This window comes from Rhinoderma darwinii, chromosome 2, assembly GCF_050947455.1.
Source record: "Rhinoderma darwinii isolate aRhiDar2 chromosome 2, aRhiDar2.hap1, whole genome shotgun sequence".
Classification (NCBI taxonomy): Eukaryota; Metazoa; Chordata; class Amphibia; order Anura; family Rhinodermatidae; genus Rhinoderma; species Rhinoderma darwinii.
Genome location: NC_134688.1, coordinates 424,985,783 through 424,998,039, shown reverse-complemented (window position 1 = coordinate 424,998,039; position 12,257 = coordinate 424,985,783). Strand labels below are relative to the sequence as shown.

The 12,257-nt window shown below is 43.4% G+C and overlaps 1 protein-coding gene across 4 annotated transcripts in view; it reads right to left on the bottom strand.

Moving 5' to 3' along the window:
- The window catches only part of LOC142741491 (uncharacterized), a 94,041-nt gene that overhangs the window by 67,494 nt on the left and 14,290 nt on the right, over positions 1-12,257 (bottom strand). For 3 of the 4 annotated variants that reach the window (XR_012881162.1, XR_012881163.1, XM_075850864.1), the window contains exons 3-7: positions 8,425-8,475; positions 8,325-8,346; positions 7,850-7,868; positions 3,046-3,069; positions 1,323-1,361 (exon numbers count right to left, since the gene is read on the bottom strand). Coding sequence is in view for 1 of the 4 variants with exons in the window: in XM_075850864.1 (XP_075706979.1) it covers positions 1,323-1,361; positions 3,046-3,069; positions 7,850-7,868; positions 8,325-8,346; positions 8,425-8,475 (155 nt within the window). In the remaining 3 variants the exon portion in view is untranslated. The remainder of the gene's footprint in view (positions 1-1,322; positions 1,362-3,045; positions 3,070-7,849; positions 7,869-8,324; positions 8,347-8,424; positions 8,476-12,257) is intronic. The other variant, XR_012881164.1, reaches the window with a different exon arrangement.

The window sequence follows — 12,257 nt, the reverse complement described above, 5'->3', positions numbered from 1 at the left end:
CGGTTATTCCGGCGGAGATTTACCGCAGTGTGGGGACAAGATTTGTTGAAATCTCACCCACACTGCTGCCACTGTAAGGCCTCATTTACACGAGCGTAATATACGCGCGTGCGACGCGCGTGCTTTTGACGCGTGTCGTACGCACCTATATTACTCTATGGGGCAGTGCAGACGATGCGTGAATTTTGCGCAGCGCGAGTGCGTTGCGTAAAACTCACGACATGTTCTATAATCGTGCGTTTTTCGCGCATCACGCACCCATTGAAGTCAATGGGTGCGTGAAAACCATGCATGCCGCACGGAAGCACTTACGTGCGAACTGCGTGATTCGCGCAAGAGCTGTCAAAAGGTTGAATGTAAACAGAAAAGCACCACGTGCTTTTCTGTTTACAAACATCCAAACGGAGTGTCAAATTAGAGATGAGCGCACCGAACTTCACCGGGTTCGGCCGAACTCGTTTTGACCGAACCCGGCAAAAAAATTTCCGGTACGCGACGTCAGGAGACAGTCACTGTCCACGGTGCTGAAAGAGTTAAACTGGTTCAGCACCATGGACAGTGACTTCCGATCACAATATACATGTACGTGTAAAAAAAAACAGAAGTTCTGACTTACCGATAACTCCCGGATTCTTCCTCCAGTCCGACCTCCCGGGATGACAATTCAGTCCAAGTGACAGCTGCAGCCAATCACAGGACAAGCACAGGCTGCAGCCAATCACAGGCTGCAGCGGTCACATGGACTGCCGCGTCATCCTGGGAGGTGGGGCCGGATGACAAGAGAGGGACGCGTCACCAAGGCAACGGCAGGGAGACCGGACTGGAGGAAGCAGGAAGTTCATGGTAAGTATGAACGTCTTTTTTTTATTCACAGGTTGGTGTATATTGTGATCGGAATTCACTGTCGAGGGTGCTGAAAGAGTTACTGCCGATCAGTTAGCTCTTTCAGCACCCTGGACAGTGACGGACGTCGACTAGCCTCATCTCTATGATGGCGGCTGCGCGAAAATCACGCAGCCGCGCATTATACACTGATGACACACGGAGCTGTCAAGTGCCTTTTGCGCATGAAAAACGCTGCGTTTTTTGCGTGCGCAAAACGCACACGCTCGTGTAAATGAGGCCTAATACGCAGCGGATTTTCGGCAATGAATCCGTTGCGGAAAATCCCCAGTGTTTACACTGTGTGTGTTGCTACCCGTATAGTGAAATCTCAATAAACTACATGAATTAAAACCTCAGGATTTAATGTTGTTAAATTGACACAAATCCCAGGCTAATTCTGAGTCCCTATGTCAAGAAGACAGATAACAGATAAATACCTGAATTCTCTCGGTGCCTTCATCACCTTCTCAATCCATCTATTGTGAAAAAAAGAAGAAATGTTACATATAATAAGGGGGTAACAATGTTACATATAATAAGGGGGTAACAGTCACTCCTCCGGGTGCTACACATTGGGGGAGATTTATCAAAAGTGAATTGAGGAGTAGTTGCCCATAGTAACTAATCTGGTTGCAGTCACACGCTGTGTTGTTGAATCATAGTTTGACTGCAATTTTGCACAAAACCGCAGCAAAAACTGCAATTCAACCTCAATGTGTGAATACAAGGCTGGAATCACACATGCAGTTTTTATCTATGTAGTACATTTTATATTGTACTATAGACTTTAGGCGACATGCACACGACCGTAGATTTTGTCCGCAATTACAGACCCATTTATTTCTATTGATCACGGACACCTTCCCATATATTTTCGGGAAGGTGCCCAGGCCGTAGAAAGCCTCCGCAAAAGATAGGACATGTCCTATTTATACCATCCATACTCCCATACTTTGTATTCAAGCACGGGCCGAAAATGCGGGTGGCTGTCCGCGGCCGCCAATGGCCGGCCTTGCACGTAATTACGCGGATCGTGATTACGGGCACTGACGTGTGCATAGGGCCTAAGTATAACATCTAACCGCACAAAAAAAAAACATAAAATAATGCTGCGAAAACCACCATTAAAACGCCACGAAAAACGCAGCGTAACGCTGTATGTAAGTCCAGACTAGGGCCACTTTCACAGTATTTAGGTGAGTATTTTGTATCAGTATTTGTAAGCCAAAACTAGATGTAGGTCTAAAACACAGGAGAGGTGCAAATATTTCCATCATACTTTTTCAATTTATGTTCCACTCCTGGTTTTGGCTTCAAAATACTGACCAAAATACTGCTGTGTGAAAGTGGCCTAAGGACCAGTTCACACAGAGTTTTTTTATGCTGACTTTGATGTGGAAACTGCTTCGGAATCAGCACCAAAAAACAGCTGAAATCGCTCCCCATTGATTTCAATGGGAGGTGGAGGGATTTTTTTCCGCAGCAAGTTTTAGCCGTTCGCAGTAAAAAAAAAATTGCCCTGTTTTTTTTTGCCACTCTTGCGCCTCAATTGAAATCAATGGGAGGCAGAAAAAGTAGTGTTCGTGGCGCTTTTTGCCTGCGGCGCTTAATGGCCGTGAGTAAAAAACGCAGCAAAGATCGCAGCAGAATTTACAGGCAGGTCAAAATCTGCCTCAAAATTCCTGAAGGAATTTTGAGGCAGATTTTTCTGCCTGCAAAAAAAACGTGCGAACAGGGCCTAAGGATTTTTTCACGCTGTTTTTTTGTGGACTTTTTTTTTGCTAGCGCTTCTTAATAGAACATGCGTTTTTAATGCATTTTTTTCAAGTATAGAAAAGTCTATATAAAACTCCTATGGAGAATGTTGCGTGTTGAAGAAAAACACCACTGACCCATAAAGCGCACCAAAAGGTCAGAAAAACGCCACAAGTAAAAAACATTGTTTATAGTGTGTTTAGTATTTCCCTGTTGAATTTCAGCAAACATCTGGCCGCCACTGTTTCTTCCTTAAAAAAAAGCTGGAGAAATGCAGCAAAAAGCGCAGGGTTTTTCCTAAAAACGCTATGTGGGCTTTTGATCTACTTCTCACTTGCATCATTTTTGATAAATCTCCTCCATTGTCTTCATTCATTACACAATATCTTACAATGATATACTTACAGCACGTCTTCTGGAAACAGAGTCCTGATAGTCACAGAATAGAGAAGACAGTGAGTACAGTGAGAATTATTCATTTCATCAGTTTTCTGGCGTAATAGTATCTAGAAGAATCTAATTTATAAGTGAATGTCCTCCCAGAAATAATACAGTCGTCATTTGTATCTGTGAGGCTAAATTCACACTGCGTTCCACGTTTATGTTTGCTGAACATATAGACAAACTTATGGAACTGTGTCTGTACAGTTACATAGTTACATAGTTTGTACGGCTGAAAAAAGACACATGTCCATCAAGTTCAACCAAGGGACGGGAAAGGGAAGGAAAAATTTCTACACATAGGAGCTAATATTTTTTTTGTTCTAGGAAATGATCTAAGCCTTTTTTAAAGCCATCCACTGTCCCTGCTGTGACTATTCCATAAATTCACAGTTTTCACAGTAAGGGCTTATTCAGACGAACGTATAATACGTCCGTGCAACGCGCGTGATTTTCACGCAGCTCGCACGGACTTGTTAGTCAATGGGGCCGTTCAGACAGTCTGTGATTTTCACGTAGCGTGTGTCCGCTACGTAAAACTCACGACATGTCCTATATATACCAGTCACTAGAGAATCTCTGAATATTATGAAAAGGGGGACAGAAATAACTGAACTAAGCTCTTTAAGAATTCTAGGGTGTAACCCATCTGGTCCCGGGGCCTTGTGCACATTTATTTTATTTTATTTAGCTTGGACCATATCTACATTCATCCAATTCAGTATATCAACTGATATATTAACAGCACTGGCACCGGCTACATCAGCTGCTCTTTTTCCTGCTGTATACACAGAGCTGAAGAACCCATTTAGTAACTCTGCCTTCTCTTGATCCCCTGTGACCAACTCCCCATTACCACTATCAAGGGGTCCTACATGTTCAGACCTTGGCATTTTTGCATTTATTTACTTGAAGAATTTTTGGGGATTTGTTTTACTATCCTTGGCCACCTGCCTCTCATTTTGTATTTTTGCTAATTTTATTAAATTTTGACAGTTTTTTTTACGTTCTTTATAATTTAAAAAGGTTACAGATGTACCCTCAGTTGCGTGTGTCTGCCTTAGGCCTCATTCACACGAGCGTGAATCACGTCCGTGTGCTATGCATTGAAACAACGCACAGCACACAAACCCATTGATTTCAATGGGGCCATTCACATATGCGTGATTTTTCACGCATCGAGAGTCCGCTGCGTGAAACTCACTGCATGTCCTATATTGGGGCATTATTACGCACCTACACGCCCATTGAGTGTGCGGTGCATGATTTGCCCATCAATTCAGTTGAAAATAATACAAAAAAAAGTGCTTTGCGAGTGCATGAATAACGCATGCCCCTCGCAAAGCACACAGATGCATAACACACGGACTCGATTCACGCGCGTTTTTCACGCACGTGAATCGGATACGCTCGTGTGAATGAGGCCTAAGACTGTTAAGAATACACAGTATGTACCACATGGTATATTTTTTGTGTACATTGAAATGCACAGATGACTGCACTGTTCAATATACAGTACATTAGTTGCGTCTGTGAGATCCTGACATATCCTGACCAAACATATGCCAAAAGGACAACATCTTGGCATGCAGTATGATTGCATAGTTGCCTATATTTGAAAAAATTTCCAGGGACACTTAGGCTGAGGCGTCTTAGGCGGGTGTGGCTTATGGAGGCGTGGTTTATCTGGTGGGTGTGACTAGTGGGGCGTGGCTTTCCAGAATTTCTGCATACAAAAAAAACTAGCAAAATGCCTGCACTAGTTTGGCTGACAACTACTGTGGTGGCCGGTATGACTCTGGTTATCCGGTTGTTTACAGACAGGTGATCTCTCACTTCATCACTAGGGCTAGGTGATATGTGCTGACCATTACTGGTAGCGTACAAACCAGCATAGATAGTGCCACACTGCCCCTTGTAGATAGTGCTCCACACTGCCCCCAGTAGATAGTGCTACACACTGCTCCCTGAAGATATTGCCACACACTGCTCCCCGTAGATATTGCCACACACTGCTCCCTATAGATTATGCCAATACACCCTGTAGATAAGGCCACAGTGCCCTCTGTAGATGGTGCCACGCAGCCCATCTGTAGATGCCACACAAACCCCCTGTAGATAGTGCCACAGTGCCCTCTGTAGATAATACCACAATGCCCCTTGTAGATAGTGATACACAGCCCCCCTGTAGATGCCACACTTACCCACTGTAGATGATGCCACATACTGCCTGCCTGTAGATGATGCCCCAGACACCCCTGTAGATGATGTTACACACATCCCCTGTAGATGATGCAATACAGCCCCCCTGTAGATGATACCATACAGCCCCCTGTAGATGCCACCCCCCCAGTAGATGTTGCCACACACCCCGCTGTAGATTATGCCACACATACCCCCTGTAGGCGATGCCACACAGCCTCTGTAAACAATGCCGCACAGCCCCCTGTAGACGATGCCACACAGTGCCCTCTGTAGATAATACCACAATGCCCCTTGTAGATAGTGACACACAGCCCCCCTGTAGATGCCACACTTACCCACTGTAGATGATGCCACACAGACCCCCCATTGATGATGTCATACTGCCTGCCTGTAGATGATGCCCCAGACACCCCTGTAGATGATGTTACACACATCACCTGTAGATGATGCAATACAGCCCCCCTGTAGATGATACCATACAGCCCCCTGTAGATGCCACCCCCCCAGTAGATGTTGCCACACACCCCGCTGTAGATTATGCCACACACACCCACTGTAGGCGATGCCACACAGCCTCTGTAAACAATGCCGCACAGCCCCCTGTAGACGATGCCACACAGCCCCCCTATAGATGATGCCTCACAGCCCCTGTGTAGATGATGCTACACAGACCCCCTGTAGATTATGCCACACAGACCCTCTGTAGATGATGCCACACAGACCCCCTGTAGATGTGGCCACACATCTCTCTGTAGATGTTGCCACACACCTCCCTGTAGATAATGCCACACACAGACCCCTGTAGATAGTGCCACACACAGCCCCGTGTAAATAGTGCCACTTACTCCCCCTGTAGATAGTGCCAATACTACCCCATATATAGTGCCATATATGCCCCCTGTATATAGTGCAACATACTTCCCCTGTATATATTGCCACATACTCCCCTGTAGATAGTGCTACATACTCCCCCTGTACATAGCCCCCAACTCCTGTAGATAGAGCCATTGTGGCTCCCTCTATGAGCAGAATCCCCGGCCAGGTGTCGGCAATGCTTTGGCCGGTGATTCCGCTGCAGGAGGTGCCCCTGACGTTACTGCCCTTATATGGACAGTGATGTCATGGGCTACTCATGGAGTGCCGGAATCCCGGCCAAAGCGTTGCCAACGCCATGGCTGGGAATTCCGCTTATAGAGAGAGCCCTGACTTCACTGTCCATATAAGGGCAGCAACGTCAGTCGCACCTCCTGCAGTGGAATCACTGGACATGGTGTCGGCAAAACGCTTTGGCCGGGGATTTCGCTCCAGGAGTGAATGGCAAAGCAGGAAGAGAATAGTTTTCTGCTCTGCCATAGTATTCAATTGTATCTGCGACCAAGTCCTGGGACAGTAATTTTCCGGGACCGTTTCTGAAAACTCGGGACATTCCAAGCAAATTCGGGACAGTTGGCAATTATGTGATTGCCCATTATAGTTTATGGGTAATTTGGCTTATATGACAGAAGATTTTCCTGACGTATACACCACACCACAAACAGAAGTAATGACTTTAGCTTCAAAGGGACTTTTCTGTTCAGAACAATGCCAGTGAAGTGAACAATGTTAGGTTGTTCAGCAATGTGGTCATAACAGACGTGCTGCGTTGGGGAGTACATTTCCAGCTACACTGTGTCATACCAGATAGGGAGCATAGGAGACTTGAAGCTTTCCCCTTTGTCATCCACTGAGCATATGGCTGTTACTACACGGCGAGTTTGGTTGCACAACATCAAGTTACATTAAATTTGTGCGACAAGAAAAAAAAAAGTGTGCGTTTTCTCTGCGACATGCTGTTACATTAAAGTTGCAGGACTATTTTGGTGTGCTATTTGGTTGCAAGTCGCATACTATTTAGGGTTTGCGACATCCAAAATACAACCACATGTCGAAAATGAGTCACAGTCACATGCGATTTAACTCTGTGCTGGAAAAGTCGCTTGCGATCTGCGACCAAAAATCCAGCAGATGTGGTCGCATCACGTCACATGTTGTAAGAGAACCACATTCACAAGCATACTTGCGATGTCGCAATGCAACCTAGCGATCTTTGTATCACCCGACCAGCGTCGCCATGTAGCCCTAGCCTTATTTAAATATCCTGGATTTTATAAGAGAAAAATAGTGCAGCATGGAATATAGAAATTATACTGGACTCCAACCAATCCGTGCGCTAAATATTAAAGGAAACAGAAAAGCCGCAAGAGTTCCTGAGTACCTTGATGATTCACTATATGTGCACACGCTTACTAAAAAACGTCTGAAAATACAGAGTTGTTTTTCAAGGGAAAACAGCTCCTGATTTTCAGCCGTTTTTTTAGCAACTCGCGTTTTTCGCAGCGTTTTTAACGGCCGTTTTTGGACCTGTTTTTCTATAGAGTCAATGAAAAACGGCTCCAAAAACGTCTCAAGAAGTGACATGCACTTCTTTTTCGTGGGCGTTTTTTTACCCTTGAAAACAGCTCCGTAATTTCAGACTATTTTGATTTTGTGTGTGCACATACCCTAACAATGAAGATTTACTTACCGGAATCTTCGTTCTGCAACTGAAAAAAGAAAAACACTAATTTAAAATGAGATTTGCACAAGTAATTATATAAAATAAGAATAAAACTAAACTCATTTTAGCGTTCATATTATTGCTACAAGATCAGGACCCCACTCAGTTGTCAGATCACTATAGACTCCGATCATCTTAGATCTTAGCCAGTGAAGCCGCAGGTCTGGGTCTTACAGATATAATACGCATGGGCACTAAAATGCAGCCATATTATGACTCAATTGGTTTGTAATGGGCTTTACTGACCCTTTTACTCCTATCACAGAGATGCCATATTTGAGCAGCACGACTACAATGTGTAATAGGACGATTTTCTTTCAACCTCACCATGTAACTATCACAATATTATAACATAATGGGGGGTTATGAAGTGACAAATGTGTCAGTAGAAGATGTCAAACATGGAAACTATGGAGATAAATTGCTATAGAATGTCACTCACCCTGTGCTTCTTTCACTGCAGCCTGCAATAGTAAAGACAGAGGGTAAGCAGAGAATATATATGTGCCACGTGGTATACGGTTATGTAATATTACGTTTACCTCGATGTAGCTCTGCGTCTGCAGTTCCTTTATATATAGAGATGCCGGAACCTGTAAAAGTAAGAAAAAAACCTACATGTTATCTGCTGACCATCAAATATCTCTCTTTATCCATCTAATCTATTGGATTGTATGTGATAGTCTGGTGGGGGCAACAAGTAAAATCATTAACACTTTCCTGGCTGGACTGTTTGCTGTTCCAGTTTTTGGGATTTACTCCTATATAACAGGCTCTATACTTATGTTTGGTTGGCACCACTCAATATATCACTAGTGCAAACATGCAAAGCACCTTACACAAACATGTACATACTTATTTATAAGATGGAGTAAAAATAGCATACATGCACTGATATTATGTCAAAATATAATCCTTCATTTAAAGGGGTTATGTGGGGACCAAAAATGATTCGCCGTGTACTCACTGCAATATGTGAGTACACTGCTAATATATATTCCGGTCCACCGTCACGCTGATTCTGAGATTTTTATAGATATTTAGTGTTACCGGGGGACTAGAAGTCTAATTGCACAGTCTTCTTTGATGACGATACGACTCTTTGTCATGTGACTGGATCCGCTGTAATCACTATACTTCTGCTCCTGCATATACATGGAGTACAGCGGTGTCGGTAACATGATGAAGAGTCATATCGTGATCAAAGAAGACTGTGCAACTAGACTTCCAGTCCCCCAATGTTCTTTTATTGGAATTTTTAACTGCATACAGAGCAGCTGTATCTAGCGTTATTTACTCAATCTGTCAGTCCTGCGGAGCTGACGGGTTCAGTGACAGCGGTTCCTGCGTGTCTCTGACACACGGGATCCACCTGTAAACTGTCACATCTAAGTTATGAACTTAGATGTGATAGTTTACAGGTGGATCTTGCGTGTCAGGGACACGCAGGACACGCTGTCACTGAACCCGTCAGGTCCGCAGGACTGACGGATTCAGTGAATAGCGTTAGAAGATACAGCTGCTGTGTATAGAGAATACGGAGCAGCTGTATCTAAAAAAGTAAAAATATTTTTGAATAAAAAGTATTTGTAAAGTTGCACAAGACACACTGATACACCTTTTTATTAAAAAAGAAATAAAAAAAATTGCCTTACAAATGTTTACATAGCCTTTAATTTAAATAAAAGTCCCCCCCCCCCCCCAAAATAAAATAAACCTCTATTTTTTATTAAATATTATAAAAAATGAGGTACTGCCACATTTGTAACGACCCATAGAATAATGATAACTTGTTATTTATACAACATGGCACATGGCATAAAAAAAAACTAATTTGTCAATAAGAAAACAATAGTGGAATTGTTCTTTTTTTGTATTCCCTTCCCAAAAACATAATAAAAGATAATCAATACATTATATGTACCCCAAAAAAACAAGCCCTCATAAAGCTACATCGACAGAAAAATAAAAAATAAAGTTATGACTCTTGGAATGCGAGGATAAAAAAATAACAGTTTGGTCAGTAAGGCCCAAATAGGCCCGGTTGTTAAATGGGTTGTCCAGGTAGGGGGCTCTTTTTTATACTGATGACCTATCCACAGGATAGGTCCTCAGTATATGATCGTGGGGGTCCAAACCCCGGACCCCACAACTGATCAGATGTTCCAGCTGCCTCCGGGCGCCGAAAGCTATGCAGGGTCGGTGCTGGAAGCAGATGGCTCTGGTCACAGTATAGTGGTCGTGCTGCAGTACTGCAGCTGAGCTCCTATTCACTTGAATAGGAGCAGAGCTGCAGTACCCCAGCATGGACGCAATACAGTGGTCGGAGCCATCTGCTTCCGGCATCAACCCTGCATAGCCTCTGGAGCCCAACCCTACCAATCATATACTGATCACCTATTCTGTGGATAGGTCATCAGTATAAAAAACAGCCCCTAGCCTGAACAACCCAAAACGCTTTTTTTTCAAAATTATTTGTTTTTGTGTCTCCATGTTTGAAGAGCCGTAACGTTTTTATTTTTTCGCCGATGCAGTTGTATGAGGGCTTTTTTTTTTGCGGAAAGACTTGTCGTTTTTATTGGTACCATTTTGGAGTAGATGTGACTTTTTGATCACTTTTTATAACATTTTTTTTAAGTTAGGATTCACAGAAAACAGCAATTTTTCCATAGTTTTTTATTAAATTTTTTACAGCGCTCACCGTGCGGGTTAAATAATGTAATAGATTTATAGTTGGGGTCGTTACGGACGTGGCGATACCAAATATGCGTAACTTTTTAAATTTATTTTGGTTTTTTAATAGTAAAGCATTTTGTAAGGGGAAAAGCTGGGTTTTTCATTTTTTTCAAATTTTTTTTAAATTAACTTTATTAAACTTTTTTTTTTTACTAGTCCCACTAGGGGACTTCACTATGCGATTCTCCGATCGCTATTATAATACACTTTTGTATTGCAGTGTATTACTGCCTGTCCGTTTAAAACGGACAAGCATCTGCTAGGTCATGCCAGAGGCATGATCTAGCAGGCATTCATGACAGGCAGACCTGGGGGCCTTTATTAGGCCCCCGGCTGCCATAGACGACACTGACACTCGGCGATCGTATTGCCAGGTGTCGGTGGGAGAGAGAGGGAGCTCCCTCCCTCTCTCAAAAACCACTCAGATGCGGTACTCGCTATTGAGGCAGCATCTGAGGGGTTAAACATGTGGGATCGATACTTATATCGATCTCACACGGCAGAGCAGGGACGCCCCCAGCCCTCAGCTGCCTATGGCAGCTGAGAGCAGGGAGATTTGACGGCTCCCTGCTCTGTTTACTCATCCTGATGCAGTGCCGTAAAAAGGCACATGCATCAGAATAAAGCCCGTTAGTGGCCGCCGTTAAAAGGCGTATTGGCGGTCACTAACGGGTTAAAGGATTAAATGCTATAATAAGATATGAGAATGTTTAAAGTGGATCTGTCACTAGTTTATTCATTCCTTATCTCCTAACTAATCTAATAGACGCTATGATGCTGACAAATACAGTGTAATTGTTTTTTCAAAAAAGTTTATCATTTTTCTAAATATGTAAATTTGGCTCTAATAGCCAAATAGGAGGTGACTCTTTCTTTTCACTGTGGGCGGTGTAATGTTTTCTGTATGACGCTGTCCAATCAGTGTCATACAGTTCTCCTCTTCACAGCCCAGCGTGATCCCAGCTTCAATGGCGAGATCACGCTGTGTTGTCACTTCCGGCCACAGGTCCTTCAACACAGCGACTAAGTGCTCCTCCAGTAAGACGGTCCCTGCATCGCCTCCAGCTGTGCTAGAATGACTGTCATCCGCAGCAGCAGCATGGAGCGATGCAGGGACCATTTTCCTGGAGGAGCGCTGAGTCGCTGTGTTGAAGGACCTGTGGCCGGAAGTGACAACACAGCGTGATCTCGCGATTGAAGATGGGATCACGCTGGGCTGTGAAGAGGAGAACTGTATGATGCTGATTGGACAGCGTCATACAGAAAACATTGCACAGCCCAGAGTGAAAAGAGAGAGTCACCTCCTATTTGACAGGTATAGCCAAATTAGCATATTTAGAAAAATGCTCATAACTTTGCAAATAATAAACATTTTAGATTTTTTTTTTTACACTGTAGTTATCAGCATCATAGCGCCTATTAGATTAGTCAGGTGATAGGGAATTAAAAAAACTAGTGTCAGAGCCTCTTTATATACACAGCATAATAATTTTTGGGGTCAGTGGCGTTTTTATCAAAATGCAGCATGCTTGAAGGTATTAAGATTTTTTTAGGAATTTTTCTCCACAGGTTTCTCTATAGAACTTCAAAACTGCCTGGAAAAACACATGTACAAAATTATACAAATTTAAAAAAAAAT